Consider the following 22,012-nt stretch of genomic DNA (forward strand, 5'->3'; position numbering starts at 1 on the left):
CTGCTGTTTGAAAAGTGCCCAACGCCGAGGATGGAGGAGGAAAAAATAAGAAATCAAAAAAGCCAAGGCTAAAGCTCTGGGGAGCGGCAGCCGGGCAGCCGGCGGTCCCCGCCGCCGCCACTTAACTCGCCCCAGCTGGGCGCCCGCGCGGTCACATGGGGGGAGCGCCCGGCCCGGCCCTATAAGCCCTCGCAGGCTCCGCCTCCGCAGGCAGCGATCCCGCCGTGCTCCCGGCTCTTCGCCCGCTCCCTCCCGCCTCTGCCCAGCCATTGGCTTCGTGCGGCCGCGCCGGGCCCGCCCTGGACCCCGGTAGGGCTTGGACGGGGCGCGGAGCGGCGGGGGAGGCGGGCGGCAGCGGCTCTGCGGCCGGGGAGCTGGGAGGCGATGGTGTCGGTGTGAGTAGCGCTCCCGCCCCGGGCAGCCTGCGGCTCCCGCCGGGACCGTCCCGCCGGGATGGGAGCGGGGAGCGCTCCCGGCCCGCCGTGTCTTGCCGTGCCGTGTCCCGGGGGCTGCTCGGCCGCGGCCTGGGCGGTGGCGGGGCCGTGCTCGGCCTTTGCCCGGGCCGGAGTGCGGCGGGGTCGGGCCGTGCGGACACATGGCCTGGTCAGTGACTGCCGCGGCAGGGTCGGTCCTTGCCGCGTTGAGCCCCGCTGTGCACGGCGGGTCGGCCTTGCCCGGCCCCCCGGTGTCCCGTGCGTCGCAGACCCGCCGGGACCCGGCCGGGCAAGGAGCTGTTGTCATCCGCAGGAAGGGCCGGTGTGCGGTCCGGGGCACCTGCAGTTAGCTCAAGTCAGGCCACAGCACGTCAGGGATGTCAGGACACACAGCAGTTGTCACTGTCAGCAGCGATGCTCCGCCGGCTGCCCTCGGCAGTGTGCTGGGTACGGCACGGTGAGCCCCGATGGGCGCTAGGCCGTGCTCCGTGTGCAGCCGGCAGCATGCAGGTGATGTGAGTGCTGCTCGGTGACCTGAGATCTGCTGTGCCTGGCACCTGATGTGTCTGCTCAAGTGGGCTTCTGGAGAGCTTGTTTACCACAACATATGCTACCACATATGCCCCAGCGTTTGTGGGGAGCTGAGTGGTTTTGTGATGCTACAGTGGCCTGAAAAAGCTGTGAAGCCACAAGAGTCCCACAAGAAGGGAGCATGACCCAATCCCTTATCTTTTATCACTGTCTTTGCAGGGCAGTGTGTGTTTTGAGCAAGATAGTTTGCTGAGAGGAACAGAGTCCAGGCAGACTGGCTTTGTGCTGCTGAGCCCAGCTTGAAGAGTCTTGTCTAGCTTGTGTTCCTCTTTCTGGATTTTGGTAGCTTGGACTCCACTGGCTGGGGGTTTTTTGTTTGTTTTATCTTGCTTTAATTTTGGCCCTAGTTCCAAAACCTATGTAGCTTCTGCTGCAGGTTACTTACTACCTGTGGAAGAAATGCCTCTTGACTTTGTGTAGATTATCTAGTTACTACCAACTAAACTGAGTAGCTCTGCCAATTTGCCTGTTGGTAGCCTAGAAGAAGCAAATCAGTCATGCCTGTTCTTTGTAGGAATAAAGAAACACAGGATGATTTTGATCTGATTGTAAGTGAAGTCTTGTAATTGCCTAATCATTGTCAGGTGGAAAAAGGATTAGGTCTGGGTTTGAAGCTGGATTCCTATGTGACATAAGTGTTAAGCTTATTGCTGACTAAATTATGCATATTTGTGTGTCTGTTTTGGCTATTTTTAAAGTCTGCCACAAAGCACTAAAGTAATGTGAGAATCTGGAAGCCACTTTTGCAGATGTGTCTGGGAAGGGGAGAGAGGGAAGATGGGTTCAGAAACATGTGACTATTTAAATCTGAAGGTAGCAGCAGTCATAATCTGTATCAAGTAATACCTATGTACATCTTTAGGTGTGTCATGTGGGAAGAGCCTGTTATTTAGATTACTTCTAATTTAAGTTCCGCTGCATGCAGTTATACAACTTGATTAGATTGGGGGAACTCTTAAAATTCAGTTGTTTATCAGTCAGGCATGATGTTCTGAAAATCCAAATCTTGATACTGCTTTCAAACAAGATACTGACTAGCAAAAATACTGTCCTGGGAAAACTATTAGGATGGAGGTAAAAATCCTTAGAACTGACTTAGGAAGCAGCATAATGAGTAGTAGAATAAATGTATTTCCTGATTCTGTGGCAAGGCTTTCTTGCATTAGATGTTAATGATCATATTCTTCCTGTGCAGAACTCTTAAAGCTGTTTGCAAAGTATTCTGTGATGCATCTTGAACATCACTAATTAAATGCTATAGTCTCATTTTAATACTTAAAAGTAGAATTTTAGGTAAATGCAGATTTATTTTCCTTTAATGGTTGGTAAGCCTTGTCTGAGGGACTTGCTTTTAAAGTAAGCTCATATACTAAGTTGGGTCTGTAGACTGCTATGGCTTGGCAAAGTTTGAAGCCACTGTGAGATGAAGAAGGAAAGTAAGGATGAAATACAGTGAAAATAAAGTGTGATATCAACCACTTTTCTCTCCCTGATCACTGGTAAATTGTGAATTCTTTGAATTCTGTGGCTTGCTTTTTGCTTGTAGAGGTGAGAGGATTTGATCCATATGAAGAATCTTAATTTATATTTTGGGGGAATGATAGACTGATACTTCTGTATCATGATGTTTACTTTCAGGAAGCTCTTAATTAGCTTAGGCTGTTACGTGTTGCATTGTGTAGTATTTAGAACACCAGTAGTGGTTAAAATAATTTATTTTGCTTGTTAGAGCTTACCTGCTGTATTGTTTTCCAGCCTTCTAACCCTTGCACTGGTGCCTAAATAAATAAAACATTTGGCTTAAGTAAACCTCTGTGTATTTCAACTCCATAAGAATTTGCCCCCTGCCCCCCACCAAAGAAGGGGAGGGAAGGACCAAAGTTCTGAAACCTCTGAGAGCCTGAGGAGGAGGTGACATTAATACAGCTCACTGGTGTTTGAAGGAAGCATCCTTGTTTGAGAAGCTGTTGTGGGAACTTTGTTTGCTGTTAATGTTCTCCCTCTAATGTTCCTTGTAACTGTTGGTGGTTCATTGAACAGCACTTGCACTTTGTTCTAGGGCTTCCTTGGAGCAGCTCAGGGCTGCCCATCAGAGAATGAAATGTAGCTCAGCAGTGGAGTCAAGGAGTGAAACTTCTTTGCAGCCACTCTGGTGGACTTCTAAAGCTGTGAGAATTGGGAATCTAGGGTCTGCCCTCTTGTGAAAAGAGGATGCAGCTGCTTCCTGATGCTTGGCTAATGACAAGCAAGGTGTGTTTGAATGTGTTGGAGTAACTGGGTGGAATTGGGAAGCTTGGCTGTTGAAGGATCCACACACATTGAAATGTGCTTCCTCTAGAGAAAAGGAACAAGTGATGGGGGAGACTCAAGCCCCCAAGTGTAAAGATGTGCCCATGTCAAGCAATAGTGCAAATGCACTGCTAAAATATAAAGGGTGACCCCTCTCACCACTTCTCACAAGTGAGAACTCAGTTCTGGAGTTGGAGATGGGGCTCATGAGAAGCTGCACAAGGATCTGGTACAACCCTGTGTGCTCAGGCATGTCCAAGGATGTGGAGCAGTGGTAGCAGGGCCAGAGCTGCCAGGCTTACAAAAGGCTTGGGAGCTCTTGGGTAGAGGCAGAACCCAAGCCATGAGGTCCTGTGCCAGCTCTTAACCCTGCAGTGGAAGAAATGTGTGCCTGGAAGGGAAATGCTGAGATGCTGCACTCCAGCATCTTCCTGGAGTGCTTGTGACCCCTCCTTTCCACACTCTGTTCCATTGCTGTCAGGCTGATGTTCTGGGATAACAAAACTTAAGTTTTTCACTGGTTGCTAGTAAGCCTTGAGCTGACTGATGTGAGTTCACCAGTCTATGATCTGATCATGTGAAGTGCTACTATTGCATACTTCTGTTTCACAGAAATCAGTACAAGCTGAACCTGAATCTGGAAGGGGTAGGAATAGATTTACTTATTTATCCCCTCGTGGTGACCAAGGCATGCTGGAATGTGTCAGGTGTTTTTCACAGGATGCTCAACACTCATCCTTTAGAGTTTTCAAATGCTCAGAAAAAGAAATTATCTTCTGTTTTTACTTTGAGGTGAATTCTGATGTAGGGCTAAAGTTCACATGGTAACTTTTGCCCAGAAGCAGAGTAACCAAGGAGTAATAGTGCTGTAAAACAGGAACTGCAGTGGTAACTTGAGTTTTTGGACTGAGTCTATTTAAATTCCACTGTTAGATTCCTGTTTGCTTGTCAAGAGCTATAAGACATGCTTACATTTGGGTGTTCCTTCTACCAAGTGGTGCTCTTAAGGTGTGTGGGGAAATGCTTCTGTTAAAAAAAAATGCTTCTGTTAAAAAAAAAAATCCCTTAAGTTACAACTGAGGAGCAATTGCTTCCTTCTACTCTTGTGTTTTTGTGGATTTTGTGGGATTTTTTGTGGAGCTGTGTCGTTTGCTAGAATGATACATTCCTGATAAAGTTTGTATGTATATTTATCTGCTATTCTGAGATAAAAATTTTGTACTTGGGTAATGAATTGGTCCTCATTTACTCATTATTTTGAGCACTTCAGTAAATATTAGGTTACTGAATTACAAAGCCTTAGTTGTTCCTGTTGGGAACAAGGAGCTAAGGTGAAATTGATGTTATCATATGAAACTTGACAATATTGATACAATAAAATTGAATGAATTTATGCTTCTCGCCATGCTATTGGATCTGGTTTTGAAGGCTTTGGAGAACTTGGCATTCTGCTCCCTTGAAGCTGGATGTGTGTGGAGAGGACACTGAGGTACTTGGTGTTAGTGTCCCAGTGCAACATCCCATCTTGCTGTCCTGGAGACAACTGAGGTTACTGAACTTGGCTAAGAATTTTTACTGATTTTAGCAGCTGTTTTTACTGTGTTCTGCTAAATTATTATTAAAATGCCATGGTGAAAACACAGAATATTGTGCTGCTCAGCATTGACTATGTAGTGTTTGTATACACCATTCCTCATGCTGTTATGAAAGATGTTTTCCCTGCAGAATGTTGAGTCTTTAGTAGGGATGTAGCAGAAGATGACGAGGCTGAGGTGTGGGTAAGTAGTTGTACAAGTTGAATGTGGACAGGAGGTAACTGCTGAGTAACAATGCAAATACAGTGACATCATCCACTTTGATGGCTGTTTGTCTAAATTTCAAAGTACTTCTTAAAAGGAACTGAAACTTGCAAGCTCTGGAAGAGGTTCCTCACTTGTCCATCTCTAAAGGAAAACACCATCAATGTCAGAATTTATTCCTATTCACTGTTTTCACTACCAAAGGTAATTAGGCCTCATTTCCAGTGTTTTAAAGAAAACAGTGGCATGCTTAGGTTCCATGTTTTTCACTTGAGCTCTCCTTTGTACCATAGTTATTGTTAGAATTATCACTCTGCTTTTGATCTAGAAAGGATCAGTCTGTTGTAAGATTATCATTATAGTTCTTTTTTTAAACTGTAACATAATGCTTATTAGATTGTCTGATCCAGCTAGCTTCTGTTCTTCCAGCAATTTGAGCTATTTCTGTGTTTACAGGCATGAAGCCATACACTGAAGTGATTCTGTTTAAACCTTTTATATAACATTAATGCTTGAGTATTGCTTTACTGCTCAGCATGGTAGAATTTGGTAAACTTCATAGTGCATATAGCTGATGATAGTTTTTAATGAGCATTCTGTTAAGCATTAATCACTTCTGGTAATGTATATAAGGCTTTGTGCATTTTCTGTTTTTACTGTAAAGCTAAAGCTGTCCAAGGTGCAGCTGCAATAGTAAATCTGTATCACCCCCACGTTAAATTAGGTTGAAGCTGGGTGTTGTGTTCTGCCAACAAACTCTTAATGGAGAATTCTAATGTGTTCCTAGAATTATAGCAATGCATTAGCCAGTATTTTCAGATGCATTTAACTTTTGGGGTGGAAAGAAATTGGCTCAATCTCAAAAAAATGCCTGAGCTTTGGGGAAGCTTTAATGTACTCTCTTGAATCTGTAGACTAAATTCCTTTGGTATGGTTTTTCTTGATGACTTAAATTGCTTCTGCATCCACACTTCTGTGTCTCTGGAGAATGCTGTGGGAAGGTGATGGAGGGCTAAGTGAATACAGTAACTAAACCGTTTTAGGTAATAAGCATGCCACCTGTTGTTGTTCATAGCCACATTTCAATCTGATGTCATCCCTAACCCCTTAACGAGACACTGAACAGCTGCAGGGGTAAGGGAGAGGAAAAGGGAAGGAAGTTAAAGTTGTGATTCTCAAAACAGTACCAGTGTGGCCAGTGGGGGTTGTTTCCTGCTGTGCAGAACATGCATGTGAGGAGCAGTGCAGAGCTCCCATCTGCTCTGCTCAAGGAGGGTGACAAACTAGAAATTTACCTTCCTTCCTGGGGTGGAGCACATCTATGGCACCTTAGGGGCTTTACAGTTACTGAAATGCCAGAATTCAATGTTTGAATGCAGTTTCTTTTCACTCCTTGCTGGAGTTCCAAGTGTGATTCAGCCCTGTCAGTAGTTTTGTAGTAAAAGAATCTGTGGCTGCAGCTAACAATCTGTGGCTGCACATCACTAAGTTGCTTGTGGTGTGTAACTGATGAACTGGAAATTGAAGATTATAATCTTCAAGCTCTTCCTATGATGGTCCATCTTTAATGATTCTTAAAGCACTCCAGTTGCTCATGTTTTATATTTTTTTCACGCACAGATAGTGTTTTAAGAGGTCAGACAGACAGCAAGCTTAATGAGGTCAGGCTTTCTGTGGGAGCTTCTCCTCCTCACATCAATTTCTTATACCTTTTATGCCAGGGAATGAAGTGTTACTTTACATTTTGGTTGGGGTTTTTTTTGATGGTGATGAGGATTTATGGTATGTCTTCTCTTCCCCTCCTGTTATGGGAAGAAGTCTTTGGACTTGAAGATTTGTTAGGCTGAAAGACTGGCAATAAAGCTGTTGGAGACATTTGTGCTCTGCAGTTTTAGCAGGGCAGTCTGATGCTTGGTTGCCTCCTTGTGTCAATATGCCTTTTCCCCTGTCGGTGTGTGGTGTGTTAACAGCTACTCCATTGCTGTCTTGGGGAGGATCTCAGCAGTCTCATCATCTGCTGCTTGGACAGATACACAAATTCACCAAACTAAAGGCAGATGAAACTGCCTCAGTGGGACAGCTGCATTAATGAAAGCTTGGTTTGGAAAGTGTCTCAAAAGGCCAAATCATCCACCCTCCCAGCTTTGTTATGTCCACTATCACCTCTAGTAGAGGTTTGTGTGACATTCTCAGAGATTTACAACATGAGAGACTTGATAGCTTTGCCAAGTGATCTAAACCATGTGCTTACCTTCCCTTTTGGAAGGTGTTCCTGATCTGTAACCTGAGCCTGTTTTCTTCAGTTAAGGCTTACTTCTTAAACGTGGGAAAAAATGCCCTTCACTGAAAGCTTGATCCACCTGTGGGGAAAAAAAATCCTTACCTTCTTCATGCACTTCTAGTTATAAGCATCACTGCCTTCCATGGATGGGATTCTGTCAACAGGGCTCCTTTGTCTTTCTTACTTCAGGCTCTGCTCCAGTCAGTTTATCTGCTGTGATGAGGACAGGAACATCCAAAACCATGCCAAAAAAAAATCATGTAGGACTCTCAAGTCTTGCTGTTGCAATCTATTTTGCAGGTTGCACAGGTGTGTACATACATCCCTACTTGGTGCTTGACTTACACTGAATTGTTTTCAGTTATATACACTCATTTGTCACTGTGTCATGTTTGGACTGCAAGCTGCTGTCATTCAGACTTAGTTGGAGTTGTGGCCTAGCCAGATGTTCAGCAGACAGGTTTTCTGTTGCTGACTGTCCTACCCATGAAGTCTCAGTCCTGCTGTTGTGTGGATCAGCAATCTGTGTTCCTGCAGCAGACCTGGACAGGGCTTGTGCTGCCTCTTCTCTTCCCTCTGCGCTGGCTGAGGAAGGAGCCACAGCTTGGACTTGGATTGCAGCTAAATGCCAAGAAACCTTCATAGTAATCATGTGGTGGAATTACTGGTGATCATCCTGTTTACCCAGACACTGTGGCAGGACAGATCAGGGATTATGGAATTGATTGGTCTGGGTTGGAAGGGACCGTAAAGCCCATCTTGTTCCAGCCCTGGCTGTGGGCAGGGACACCTTTACCAGAGCTGTCCAGCCTGGCCTTGGACACTCCAGGGATGGGGCAGCCACAGCTTCTGTGCCAGGGCCTCAGCACCCTCACAGGGAAGAATTTCTTCTGTGCATTTAACACAAATCACCCTCTCTTAGTGGGAGGCTCTTGCCCTTGTCCTGTCCAGTTCCTTGTCAGAAGTCTTTCTACAGCCAGTTTAGGTACTGGTGTGCAGCAAGGTCACCCTGGAGCCTTCTCTTCTCCAGGCAGAGCCCCCACCTCTCTCAGCCTGTCTCCAGAGCAGAGGGGTTCCAGCCCTTGGAGCATCTTTGTGCTCCTCCTCTGGACTTGCTGCAGCAGCTCCATGTCCATGTGCTGGGAGCCCAGGCCTGGAGGCAGCTCTGCAGGAGGGGTCTCACTGAGCAGGGCACAGGGACAGATTCCCCTCCCCTGACCTGCTGCCCATGCAGGGGCATGAGCCCAGGACATGGGTGGTTTTGGGGCTTCAAATGCAGATTGCTTGTGTTGAGCCCATAATAAGCTGGACTTTTTCTAGGTTCACAGTCTTTAATTACTCAACTTGGTTGGTGTTCTGAAGATGTTAATGAGCAAACATTTTCTTCCTCACTGTGTTAGCAAACTGTATGGCTGTGCTGATATGGGAGGCCTGGATAAGAAGTCTTTCATGGATGCTCTTTGTGTTACTGTATGCTTTGAAAGCAGAGGGACCATTTTTGTCTGGAATTGTGCAGGAAAGCTGCTTGAGGCACTTACCTGCCATGCCAGACTTCAGTGGTTCAGGCTGAGGTTGTCCAAGCTGTAGGTAACTGGTGATAAATTTATAGTGGAAATGACTTCTACTTTAACTGGTGGTGTTTGTGTTTAACTCTTTAAGGGGACTCTGCTTGTGCCTGGTCAGGGGAGGGACCAGAGCCCAGCTCAGTTAGCAGGCTGCAGATCAGCTGATAGCATGGCTGAACCTCAGAGGCTGTCTGGAATCCATGGGAATTGGGTGTATATTTTTCCACCCCCTTGAACAGTGAGCTCACACTGAGGAAATGATTTGCTAAGAATAATTCTGCTTTGGAGGTCGTGATTGTGTAAGGGTGGTGTGCTCAAATTCAAGTCTCTAGCTGTGCTCACCCTTTCTTGCTAGATACAGCTGAAATTGCATGAGGAAATTCAACTTCTGTTGATTACTAAGGAAACCTGCATGAGGGGAAAGATAGAATAGGCATGTTATTTAAGCATTTGCATGCCTGTTAATCTCAATTCTTGTTAAAAAAATAAATTCTGAAGTTACTCTAGGAGGGACCTGTTAGGGTTTTTCCTGCCCTTGTGTATGATATGTTACAGAGCATTGGAATTGAGAAAGCAAGGAGGTGAAGGTCTGATTCCTTAGGGATCATCTTCTCCAGGGCACTGTGACACCTAGTGACAGCATTTCCAATGTTTACAGGTTGGATTTTCACTCTCCAGTTGCTTTTTTGCTCTGTTTAGCCAAATGTTACTCAGCAGCCTGACCTCAAATCACTGAGAGTCTTTTCATGGGAGTAGAGATGACCACAAATTATGATAAATTTCACGGTGGCTTTTTAATTATGGCATGGATATTTGTATCTCCTCGGTGTGCCTCTCTAACTTTGCCTGGAAAGTTGAGGATTGCCTTACATGAGGGTTTCTGTTACACTGTCTGGGTGTCTCATTGGTGTGTGTGAGCAATCCTTATACAGGTGAATTTTAAGACTTACATGAGCACAGAGCAAAAGCATCAATGTCCTGTGGTGCAGTAGAATCTGCTGTGAAAAGGCTGTTAATTTGTCTCTTGGCTTTAGATCTCAGCAGGAGAAGTTAGTTTGTATATCAAAGTGGTAATAATTTTGATCTTCTCTTCTCTGATATTCACAGTTGGACTCCAATACCTGGAAGGCCTAAGGAGACATTGAGGATAACTGTGTGATTGGAAATGTATAATCATGAAAAATATTCTGTCTGAATAACTTCTTATCGTAGTTTAGCAATGCCATTGGCTGCTTACATCAAGGCCTGAAACTGCTTTTCCCTTTTGTACAAGGAGAATCAAACTGCCCCTAGGTATTCCCAAATATTATGTTTTAACAGATACCATGTATGATACATCAGCCATTCTCCATATGTATTCTAGAGCATCTCCTTGGAATATCTGAAGTACATATGGCTATGTATGATGAAGATATCTTGAAAAATCCCTTTTATTTGGCCATTCAGAAGCGACGTCCTGATCTATGCAGCAAAGTTGCAGAACTCCATGGTATTGTAAGTATGAAAAAGTATATTTAAAAGCTGCTTGGTGAATAGTAGCTATTTGAATTTATATAATATGTCTGCTATGAAACATGTAAAGATTATTTGAAGCCTACAAAACTTGGAAATGAAGCAGAACCATTTTTAGTTTAAGCTGCACGTTATTTACTAATATGGACCTCTTGATATATTGCAAGGTAGTAAAAAGCTAAGGTTGGTGTTGTTTCTGAACTCTACAGGAACCTTATTTTCTTTTCTATGAACTGAAGTTACGTATTCTCCCACAAGTTTATAACTTAAATGAGATTAACATTTTGAGATGCCTGGTGTACAAGCAGTTACTCATTTGACAGCATTTTACAAAGCAAAATAAAGCTATTAAACTGACCTGGAATAAAAACTTCAGTCCTTAATATTTACTAATCTGAGTGTTTTGCAATTAATTTTCATTTGCCATTAAGTGTGTAGAGACTCCATTAAACATGGAAGTTATTGTCACCTTTTGATAAAATTTGTTTCTTTCTAATTAGCAATTTGCCCCAATCTGCTGGCCTAAACCCAAGATATTTATCCTAGACCTTTTTCTGATGGATTTTTATTTGAGTTTGAAAATATACTTCACTTTTTTATTAGCTGCTTAATTTTAAGTCATCTGTTGTTATTTTAAATTATTTGTGACTGGTGCTAAGTAACTAAAGATTTCATTTACTTCCCTTAGTGTTATTTGCTTCAGTTGCATGTCAGCCTTTTCCAGATAAGTTACTAAGTGAGATTTCTGGGTTAATTATCAGGCTGTGTGTCTAGTGATAACCTCTCCTTTTTTTTTTTTTTTTTTTAATAAAAGCACTATAGTTACTGTAAATATTTAAAAGCCTGATTTAATTGCTTGCCTTGTAAGGACAAAAGATAGTGATAAATAGCTGGGAATACACAGCATTTCCCTCTTAAACAGGATTTAACTTCTTTTAGGTGCTAGTTCCATGCAAAGGAAGCCTTTCAAGCAACAGTCTTTCTACCTGCCAGTTTGAATCTTATGTGCTGAAGCCTCTGGAAGAAAATTTTCAAACCTTAAATGGAAAGGTATTTCTGTTTGATATCTGAATGTGGCTTGGGGACACTCCAGGAAATGATTCACTGCTGCTGTGAGTGATTGTGTGAACTGATAGCTACAGACAAGGCCAGCAGGGCTGACACTGCATAGGATCCAGGGTTTTCATTTCTAATTTTGCAGTACAGGCTGAGAACTTGGGCATACAGCTTGCACTAGAGATAGTTTGCAGGCTGCCATCAGGATTCTCCTGTTCCTGCCCTCACTGGAGCTGCTGGGAAAGGAAAGCCAGGTGTGAGAAATGCACACAAGGTGTGAGTTATTTTTCTGAGGCTGGGATTTAGGCCTGTTCTTAAGCTGCTGGGGTTTTTAAATTTCCTTTCTGCTAAAAGTGCTCTAAAATCTGCAAACAAGACCTTGGTGATTGTCTAAAACCTCCTCCAGCAGTAGACTTGTAAAAGAAATTTCTGTAAGCAAGGTTCAGCCAGCCACTGCCCAATGAAGGAGCCTTTGTTTCAGTGTCAACACAGCATGAAAATGTGAAATTTCTCCAATTTGGAGCTTTCTCACCTTGCAAATTTCTCTTCTCCGCCTTTGAAATGTGACTGTGCAAGGCAGAAGCCAAAGAGCACCTTTTTTTCTGGTAGTTTCACACTTGTTCTGCTTTGTCTTGTTTCAGGAGATCTTCATTCAAGGCAACCTCATCATTCTAGGAGCTGGTTTTAATTACACTCTCTCAGTACCTGTTCTCTTTGAGGAAACCTTTTATAATGAAAAAGAAGAAAGCTTTAGTATATTGTGCATAGCTCATCCACTGGAAAAAACAGAAAGCTCAAGTATGTATTGGTGTCAGTTGTTTGGCTGCCTTGGCACAGTGAGCCAATTAGTGTTTGTGTTTAATAAATATGTTCATTCTGGAAAGCGTTGGCTTGGTTAAAAGCCCTTGGCCTTTATGAGCTTGCTGGGCCAGATTTTGGTGTGCTGCTGCAGAGAAATGCCAAGTTGCTCCCAGCAAAACTAGTGCTGAGACTGGGGCATAAATCCTGTAGAATTAAGAATTATCTGTGGAATACTTAATCCAGCAAGATTTTTCTTAGCTGTGCTCAATTTATTGCTGACTGCTTAAAAAAGGGATTTAATCCTAAATGTGTGTCTTGAGATGCAAGGTGGATGCACAAATAACTGGAGAGGTAAATTCTTTCATGATTACTTTGCAGGGGGATAGAGGTTGTCTGGCAGAGTTAGGTAGCAGTCTCCTGATGGTGGCCCAGTTTATTAAGTGGAATGTCTCAATTTTTTGTCCTGCACTGAAAGTGCTCCTGAAGGCTGTGACTCTTTTCAAGACTGCAGTCAATACTGTGAATGTTAACAGCATGTCCTTGTGAACTTGTATAACAATCCATGTTTACTAATTAACAACAGAAGCTCCTTAAGAAGCTTAGAAGCTTCAGCTTTTTCTGAAGTAAAAACATTAGTCTTCCTAAATAAATAAAAATATTTCGAACATGTGAATGCAAAGAGAAGTAGTACTAGGGTAGTGTGAAAGTAGTATTGTGAGGGAAGTATGGAAAGCTTTAGAAAAACAAAACAACCCCACTGCCAATTCTTATAGCCTTAAATTCTGCATGTGTTACTGTATATCTCAAAAATTATTTGTGTGATACTCTTTATAGCCATTATGTAATATAGTCTATCACAGTCTTTCAGAAGTGAATGAGTTTCTAATTTCAAAAGTAATTTGAAAATAATGATTTAAGCCTCTTATTAGCTGGCTGCCTTTGATTGAAGATGAAAGATTTGCCTAGAAATACTTTTTGGAAAAACAGCATAATTTCTAAGTGAGGGATTCAGTTGTTTTAGTCAGGAAAAAAAGTGGATTTGCTTTAATGTTGCTTCATGTGACTTTGCTCTCCCATTCAGAGAAAGCATGTCTAAATAAAGAATAGCTTATGTAAAAGTCCACGATGGGATTTTTGCAGCTCACTTAAAGCACCCTGACTTCCTGCACGGTCACTCTGTCAACACTGTAATGTGCTTTTCTTCTACTTCCAAGCTTGACTTACACAACTCATAAGCTGAGTGCATGTAGTAAGAAAGGATCCCAGTGTGAAAAAAAAAATAAATCAAAAATAAGGGAAATCTGTGTTAGCTATTCCAAATAAACACTTGACATAGAAAGCAGGGGAGCCTGCTCAAATGTGACTTCTTAAATTCTTTAATTAAAGGCAATACCTCTAGTTAAAGGTGCAGTCAGCTGAGTTCATGTTTCAGTGTACACAAGCTGGCTGTATATGTAGGGACAAAATGCATACATATATTAAACCTGTGTATTAATTCTTGGCTTTTATTTTAGGTGAATCTACAGCTTCATCAAACTCCTATTCTCTTAAGAACATTGAAGATGTTAGAGAGTTCTTGGGAAGGCACTGTGAGAGATTTGATAAATACATAGCATCTTTCTATAGAACATTTAAAGAGCACGAGAGGAAAAGCCTGCGCCACTACATAGTCAGTATCTTCCTTCCTGATGTCTAATTTGCTAAATATAATTAGCTGCACTGGTGCTGTTATCTTTGCCTTACTGAGCTTTTCTGTGTCAGAGCAGCCTAGAGTTGTGAAAGGGGAGGAGGGAGAAGTGGTAATTTACATTTAAGGATTTCACTATCTGGACTGTTTGTAAATGCTGCTATTATTGCTGAAATTCTTACCATGCTGTACGCTTCTGAGGCAGGGAAGACTTACATTACTTATTTAGGCTTTGCTCCTTCAAGTCCCATTAACCTGAACCTGATGGCTTTTGTCTTTTCTCTCTCCTAGGATTCTGTCAATGCACTTTATACCAAATGTCTGCAGCATCTTTTGAGAGATTCGCACTTGGTAAAGACTTACTCCCCTAAATGCATAGTCCAGTGTTACTTAGGCAATAAATTATCTGACTTTCTCTTGCTGTTTATGGCTTTGCTTTTCTAGAAGATGCTTGCAAAGCAAGAAGAGCAGATGAATCTGATCAAACAAGCAGTTGAAGTAAGCATCTGAAATGAAGGAAAATAATTAGCAAGCTGTTTTTAATTCTCCCTTTCATGCCTAAAATACTGGTTTTTTCCTACAGATGTATATCCATCATGCTATTTACGACCTAATCTTCAAATATGTGGGAACCATTGAGGCAAGTGAGGTAAGTTTCTTTGATTGCTCCATACTACTGATACTCATCTAAGGCATTTAAAAAACCTGTTGCCTTTCTATTAATTAGGATGCTGATTTTAATAAAATCACGAGGAGCCTTCAAGACCTGCAGCAAAAAGACATTGGAGTGAAGCCTGAGTTCAGGTGAGAGAGATGACTATGGATTCTTGAAGAGTCACTGAGATCCTGTCTTAAATAGAATCATGCCAGCCAAAAAGTGTTTTCCTTCAGACACTAGCAAGTTTTTTTATACTTTCATTTGAGATGCAGAATCAAAGCTTTGCAAGTGTCATATGAGGACAGTCTGTGCATTTATTGTTGACTCCTTTACTTCTATATTTTTAAGCCATCTAGAGGATACAGAAATGCAGGTGCACTTGGAGTAGAAGTGGGCATATTTTGGAACCATTCTTTAACTCAGCTCTGTATAGGTTAAAACTTGGGCTTTGGACATCCTGCAGAGGAACTCTGTATGCTAATCATTCCTTTCTAATTATTTTGTAGTTTTAATATACCACGTGCAAAGCGGGAGCTGGGCCAGTTGAACAAATGCACTTCCCCTCAACAGAAGCTGCTTTGTCTGCGTAAAGTTGTACAAATTATTATGCAGTCTCCAAGCCAAAGAGGTCAGTAATTAGTCAATTCATAATTTTAACCTTAACCAGCACACACAAGCACTTCAGTATATAAACAACTGTGTGGGTAACTCTTGGGGGTCAAACACAGCTGAGCTGGAGTCTCTAAGGTCTCTGAACAGAGCAGAAGGGAAGGGAAGTGAGGCAGGTGTGTCAGCACTGGTTCCTGTGGGCTGGGGTGGGGTACTGGGTTAGCTTGTGTATGTTTTATCTTGGACGTGTAGGAAGCTCATATCTGCCAGGACACTGAGGTGATCCATTTGAAACATTGGAGATTGCTGCTGGATCATTCTTGTGTGTTTGTCCATGCTCCCCTTGTCATCTTGAAATTGAGACTCTTGAGATGCATCTTTTGCAAAATGCACTGTTGTTTGGGGCCAAACAAATGTGCTGCTGTGGATTGCAGACATGATTCTGAGATACAAAAGCACAGTCCTCTTAACCTGGCACTTTATCTAGCTTGAAAAGAGAAGGTCCTTCTACAAAGCTAATAGAGTAGCACAGTGGACTCCTGCTTTCCCTACTTCATCTCTTCTTTTCTCTAGGAAGACTGCTGGGTTATGGAAAAATGTATCAGCTGTGAGCATAGTCTTTGCCCTCAAGAATTTCAGAAATCTTGAGCTAATGCTCTGGCCCTTGCTGTGTGGGAAGGGAGGGATGCTGGTCAGATACTGCAGTGTGTACTGCACAAACTGCATCTGTGTGCTGGCTCCTGGCAGGCTGTTTCAGTGAGAGATTTGAGAACATTTGGAGGCCTGCCCTGGGCTCTCCATGCATTCTCTACTAGTAGAGCTGACCCTTAGTCTTAAGCAGAACTTTAGAGTTATTGCTCTTGATTTGAACCATGACATGACTAATACCAAATGTGAATTTTTTTTTTTAGTTAACATGGAAACTATGTGTGCAGATGATCTTCTCTCTGTTTTGCTGTATTTGCTTGTAAAAACAGAAATCCCAAACTGGTATGTAACTGTTTTAGCTATATAGAACTCCTTCCTACTATCTTGTGTAGTGCTGCTGTAGAGACAAATGTTTCTGAACACACAGTAATAACTTACTGAAAGTTTAAGAGGTCCTGTTGAAATGCAGAAAATGTTTTACAGGATAAATAGCAGAGATGTGTTATGTGTGTAACTAAATGAAAGAGCAATCAGGGATGTGCCTCTGTTTTGATTCTCAGCCTAGAAAAAAGTTGTAGTGGGAGGCCATCTCTCAATCAAATCTGTGTGTCAATACAGCCTTCACAGAGTGGTTCTTTGATCTGTGTTGGGAGCTGTGACACCTTTTATGCTTGTCAAGATTTGGTGCATTTCTCACAGAGAAACTAGATGTGAATGTTTAATTACTTCCTGCTAGCTTGTGCCATTGTCTCCTCATTTTCAGTAAAAGTGTATCTAAACCTTCCAGCTGTACCTGAACTAATTCTCTGTGCTGTTCTGTCCTGGATCTCTGAGATCAGCATTTGGCCTTTAACTTGTAGCTATCACTGTGGTGCTTATGGTGCTGGAAGCATTGCTTCACTCACTTCAAAGATGTTCATCTCCCATTATTGCCCTTATCCTTCCATTCCTTCCATCCAGTTGATAACTCTTCATTGAATATTTAAGAGATCAGTAGAGTCACTCTCCAAGCTCAGAACAGCCATCTTGCTGGCCTAACAAGCTTTGTAGAAGTTTTTTCCCAACTCACTTCATTGTCTGCCTGGATTGCCTAAGGTGAGCTGCAATATGCCATGCTAGTGTCTCAAATTCAGTGATTCACAACTTTAACTTTTTCCTTTTCAGGATGGCCAACCTGAGTTACATCAAGAACTTCAGGCTGTGCAGCTCAGTGAAGGATGAGCTGGGGTACTGCCTGACCTCCATCGAGGCTGCCATCGAGTACATCCGCCAGGGCAACCTCTCGGACAGACCCACAGTAAGCTACTCAAAGTCTGTCAAATGCCTGCTTGGTACACTGTACTGCCATTGTGGGTGTTAGTCCTGCCAGGGGATGCAAATAACTAACTCAAGAATTTCCTTCTTTTGCTTAAAAAATGAGTAGAGGTGACTATCTGAAGCAAATGCTAAATTTACCTAAATGATTATAATGAAGTCCTAACTATGTACCAATACTTTTGTTCATTGAATACTTCTTGAGGAAGTACTAAAATGTCAAGTCTGCCTCTTTATATGGTTAGGGGAGAAATGGCAGCACTGTTTTCTACAGATGAATCTCCAGTATGTTTATCTCCTGTACTCTACCATGATTATGAAAATGCAGTACTTGGGAACAGGCACAGCTTAAATTTTTGTGTAATTTAAAAAAGCTTAGCTGTGCCAGCAGAATGGAGATAGCAGTGTAATTTAGAATTATTCAGTAAATCTTCATGCTGGGAGAATTCCACATGTTTGCAGTGTGGGTTCCAATGCTGCTCTGAGCTGATGGCTTAGGGGGTGCAGGGCTGTGATAAGGTGCTGTTTGCAGGTCAAATTTGGCTCTTGGGATCTCTGACCTAGCAGGGGCAGGAAATCTGTGGATGCATGAGATTTCCTACTGGGCACCTAGACCTGCTGGCCATCTGGTCACATCCCTGCAGGCCAGTCAAGGGTGATGCTGATGTGACTTTAGAAACTTCTATAATTTAGAACTTTTTGGATTATTTAGTCAAGGAATCCAGTCTTACCACTCCTGTAAAATTTTCTACTGTTGTAAAACTAGGTTTTCCTGAGCTGATGTGGACATCAAAAGGAGTGAACGTGGGACCAGAGTGAATTCAGTGTGTCTCAGTCTGCCCAACTGCAAAGCACTGGAGTCTAACTGCAGGGGCCAGAACAATGGTTCAGTGCGCAGGGCTTGGGATGGGACAACCTGGGGCACAGTCTTAAGCACTTAATGTAACATTTTGGCCTCTTGATATTTCTGGTTTTGTCCATGGGATTTTTCCATGAACTTGTGCAAGTTTGTTTTGTACACTCAAAAAAAAAACCCAAAAAAACAAATCAACACTTTCATATTGTGCAAAGAGAGTGGTATTTCTTGTCTGTAATTGAATTATATCCAAAAAAATAAAAATGTTAGTTTAAAAGAAACAACCTGCTATATGATTTTGCTTCCTGCAGTCACTTGGCTGTCATTCACAATCAATATACAAAGAGCAAAGCTGGTGCTCTGAAAGGAAACTGAAACCAAAGCAGAATTATCTTCCACAACAATGCCAGCAAACTAAGATAGAGTATGAAGGTCTTAAATTTCTAGAATAAAGACTGTTTCCTAATAAATGCCTGATCCTATCCCTTTTGGTGTAGTTGAGGATAGCAGTTTTTATACTGGGATTGCACTCAAATGTTGTACCTTAAGTGCCACTTCCATTAAGGTACTGTAGTTTGGGAGGCACCTGTCTTGAAAGACAAACTGTATATTTGAGAATCTAAATGAGGAATTCCGTGTCTGCGCCACTGGAAGAGCAAGCCATTGGTGTTTCTGCCCATACTTCAGCTAGATCAGCTCCAGACCTAGAGAACTTTATCACTTCAGGGTGAATGTGCAGCACCAAGTCCTCTTGCATTGCCTTTCCTTGGAGTCAGCGTGGCTGGAAGGCAGCAGAGCCCTGAGGATGAAATGAGGGATAGCTGGAAAGGAAACAGCCAGAGCACCCTTTGCTCCTGGGCAGGAGAGGGTGGCACACAATGAAAAGAGACTGAGGTGGAAATGGAAAAAGAGTTGGAGGAGCATTGCTCTCCCTTCATGAAGTTCCCAGTTGAGATATGTCCTTTTCTCTCTAGTAAAGGGGATGAAGTTTGAAGTAGCAGCAGCAGCTGTCATCTTGCTGCCCTATGATTTCCTTCTCCAGATTGTGCTGGAAGGGGGTGTGGGATTGAAGTGAGCAGGGGCATTGCTGTGCCCTGGGGCTTCATTACAGCCCCTTATGTGGTTATGCTTAATTTTATAGCTGGCTTCAGATGGAGCTGCTGGCAGCTGAGTAATGCTGCTGTCCAATCCCTAATGAAGATTACTGCAGAAAGAAACTCAGCAGGGGACTAATGTACCCTGAGGGATAATGGGCACATTCTCACCCTCCTGTCAGTAAGTGAAATGCACTCAGGACGTTCTTGCCAAATCCCTCCACCCAAGGTCATGCAAGTCCTTGTGAGACACTTTGTGGGGAAGAGAGGAGCCTGTAAAGCCTGAGAGAGTCAATTTTGTTTTCAGAATTGTCAACATTATTCAATTAGAATTCCTGTTAATAAGTGTTGGATACCAGCTCATTCCTTTGCACGGCTAATGTGTGGTAAGACTCTCAAGCTCAGAGGGTTCAAGTGAGGTATAAAAAAATAGGGAGTCAGAGCCAGCCATGAGGGAATAGACAGCAATTTGTTTCATGTGTGGGAAGAGCTTCAGATGGGAAATGATCCCTACTCCCCCTCCCCACCAAACACTTCATTACCCATAGTTTGTGCTCAAGAGTTCCTTTTCTAGCTTCTGCCAGCTGTATTTTCTCCAAGTTATCAGTTGTAATCAGGGGGATGACTTGGGATAGATGATTACAAAGGAACACTCTCATAGGGATTACAAAGGTACACTCTTATAGGTACAAATACTTTCTTTTTCTACACATTTTAGTATTAGATTCAAAAGGTCAATAATGTTTGGGTGCGTATTTTCTAGACAACATACCCTTAAAATACCTGACAGTCCCACTCCAACCAGTCTCTTTTTAAAAGAAATACAAATTCCTGGGCTGTAAGTAAAGCTGGTACAAGTGGATTCTCGCTTTGAAGGCCTAAACTTGCTTAATCCTTCAGTGAATATCTGATTCTTGTCATTCCATATTTCACTATTGAAAATATGTGGTTTCACCTGGACTCTTTTTATTCTGGTTTATATAATAAATATGTAATTCTGCTACATTAGGGTTTCTGTCTCATGTGACTCTTAAAATAATGATTCCACTTGGGGAATGCTTCCCCTGAAGACACACACTGTGGAAGGAGCAGTTCTAAAACTGCAGTAGTTCTTGCTAATGGTTACTTAGATTCTCCACAGTGAAAGTATAAAGCTGTCTGTGAGCATCCACGCTAGCAATTCTGGTTAGACATTAGGAACTTGTACCAGCAGTTAAACTTTTGATCAAATATTTCTTAGGGAAGTTATTCCTCTTCTAGTGAAGAATCTAAGGAGACTAGTGTTATGTGCCTTGCAATTCTGAGAAGATATGCTTGGGTATCCTTAACTAAAGTATAAAGATTTGAAAAGATTGGTGAATATTTGTCACCTTCCTGTATCTAAATACAAACAACTTCTGTGAAGTACAGAAAAAAAACTTGCATCTCCAGACCTCACAAACATGTTTTTAATGACATTATTTGCTGAACTCTTAAGGGTTTTTGGGACAGCTTTATGAGAGGCATCTGTGTTGATTTTGAAACATGAATAGCCCTAATTTCTAGAAAGTCTGAATCAACTTATGTTGTTTATTTGCAGTTTATGAGGCTCAAATTTCATGCTGACTTGCTAATGTAAGAGTGGAGTCAGACTGGTTTTACTCATTTACATCTGGTCTTGATAGACTTTAATTGCAAAAGCCATAGCCCAGATCCATTGAAGTTTGCCTGGTACATGGGTGTGTGTCTTAAATGCAGTGGTTTTCTGTTTTATGGAGGCTGAAGTCTTTCCATTTCTGGAGAGCCATTATCCTGCAACAGCACCACTGCCAACCACAAGCAGCTGTGGCTCAGAACCAACCATGTGCAAAAGTTTCCATCTGCATTCTTAGGAAGTGTTTTCCTTAGGTTGTTGTTTTATTTCATGGGAGGGTCAGTGCTGCCACCTCAAAATCTAACTCCACTTAGTAATTTTCACCTGGCTTTGGAGGCATTTATATTCTTTAGTGCATCCTGAAGTGTATCTTCAGCTGTCTCCAAGGACTGATGCAAGGGTTGCAGCTGTATCTGCCTGGCTCAGACCAAGTAGGAAATCTCTGCACAGATGGATCTGCTGCAGAGCAATGCTTTGCCTACTGCAATCTTGTATTTTTCAGCCAGCAGCAGAGAGTTCAGAATTCTTTGAGTCAGAGTTGTATCTGGGTCATCTTTTTTAGTAGCCATCAGTAGACATGTTTCATGTGAATTTGCCTTAATTTCTCCTCTTGAGAAAGCTGTGTTGTACCTCTTACAGTTCCTGCTTTCTTTGATGTGTTTTGCTGTGTTCTTTTTTAGATGGTACTGCCATAATTTCATTAATGTTAATTCACAGTGAATTTCAGTAAAGAAATATTCTGGAAAACATCTACTTATTATTTCTGTGGGTGCCCAGTCTTTTATGTCTCAAAATCTTAAAAGTGAAGTTGATTCAGATTTCCCATGTATCTGATCATTCATACATAGTAAATAAGTGTTTAATATTTTTAAAAGTTATTTCCCTGTTATGGTTCTGCACTTTTGCCTGTAGATGACTGTATAAATAATCAGTATATCTGTTTTATTTTCAGGAATCTGAGAGTCTGTGTGACAAGCTGCTCTTAAGACAAAGGATGAACTTGTTGTCCCAGATGTCTGCTGCACCAATAGACTGCTTATTTAAGGTTAATAACTTTTATGGCAGAATATGTATGTATTTGCACATTTCATGTTTATATCCCTCCCTTTCTGCAGTTTTCTGGAATGTAATGAAGGATTAATTACATTAGTACTGTGAAATGTCTTTTATGCTAAAATGCTAAAA

The 22,012-nt window shown here is 42.2% G+C and overlaps 1 protein-coding gene across 1 annotated transcript in view; it reads left to right on the top strand.

Annotated features, from left to right (window-relative positions):
• ANKRD27 (ankyrin repeat domain 27) overlaps nucleotides 1-22,012 on the top strand; it is a 56,418-nt gene that overhangs the window by 11,761 nt on the left and 22,645 nt on the right. Inside the window, exons 2-13 of the mRNA XM_058034486.1 lie at nucleotides 10,323-10,453; nucleotides 11,411-11,521; nucleotides 12,169-12,325; nucleotides 13,843-13,997; nucleotides 14,307-14,366; nucleotides 14,460-14,513; nucleotides 14,599-14,664; nucleotides 14,743-14,819; nucleotides 15,180-15,301; nucleotides 16,194-16,272; nucleotides 17,095-17,227; nucleotides 21,780-21,872. Of these exons, the coding sequence (XP_057890469.1) occupies nucleotides 10,352-10,453; nucleotides 11,411-11,521; nucleotides 12,169-12,325; nucleotides 13,843-13,997; nucleotides 14,307-14,366; nucleotides 14,460-14,513; nucleotides 14,599-14,664; nucleotides 14,743-14,819; nucleotides 15,180-15,301; nucleotides 16,194-16,272; nucleotides 17,095-17,227; nucleotides 21,780-21,872 (1,209 nt within the window). The 5' untranslated portion in view covers nucleotides 10,323-10,351. The remainder of the gene's footprint in view (nucleotides 1-10,322; nucleotides 10,454-11,410; nucleotides 11,522-12,168; nucleotides 12,326-13,842; nucleotides 13,998-14,306; nucleotides 14,367-14,459; nucleotides 14,514-14,598; nucleotides 14,665-14,742; nucleotides 14,820-15,179; nucleotides 15,302-16,193; nucleotides 16,273-17,094; nucleotides 17,228-21,779; nucleotides 21,873-22,012) is intronic.

The sequence above is a fragment of the Melospiza georgiana genome, chromosome 14 (assembly GCF_028018845.1).
Source record: "Melospiza georgiana isolate bMelGeo1 chromosome 14, bMelGeo1.pri, whole genome shotgun sequence".
In the NCBI taxonomy this organism is placed as follows: Eukaryota; Metazoa; Chordata; class Aves; order Passeriformes; family Passerellidae; genus Melospiza; species Melospiza georgiana.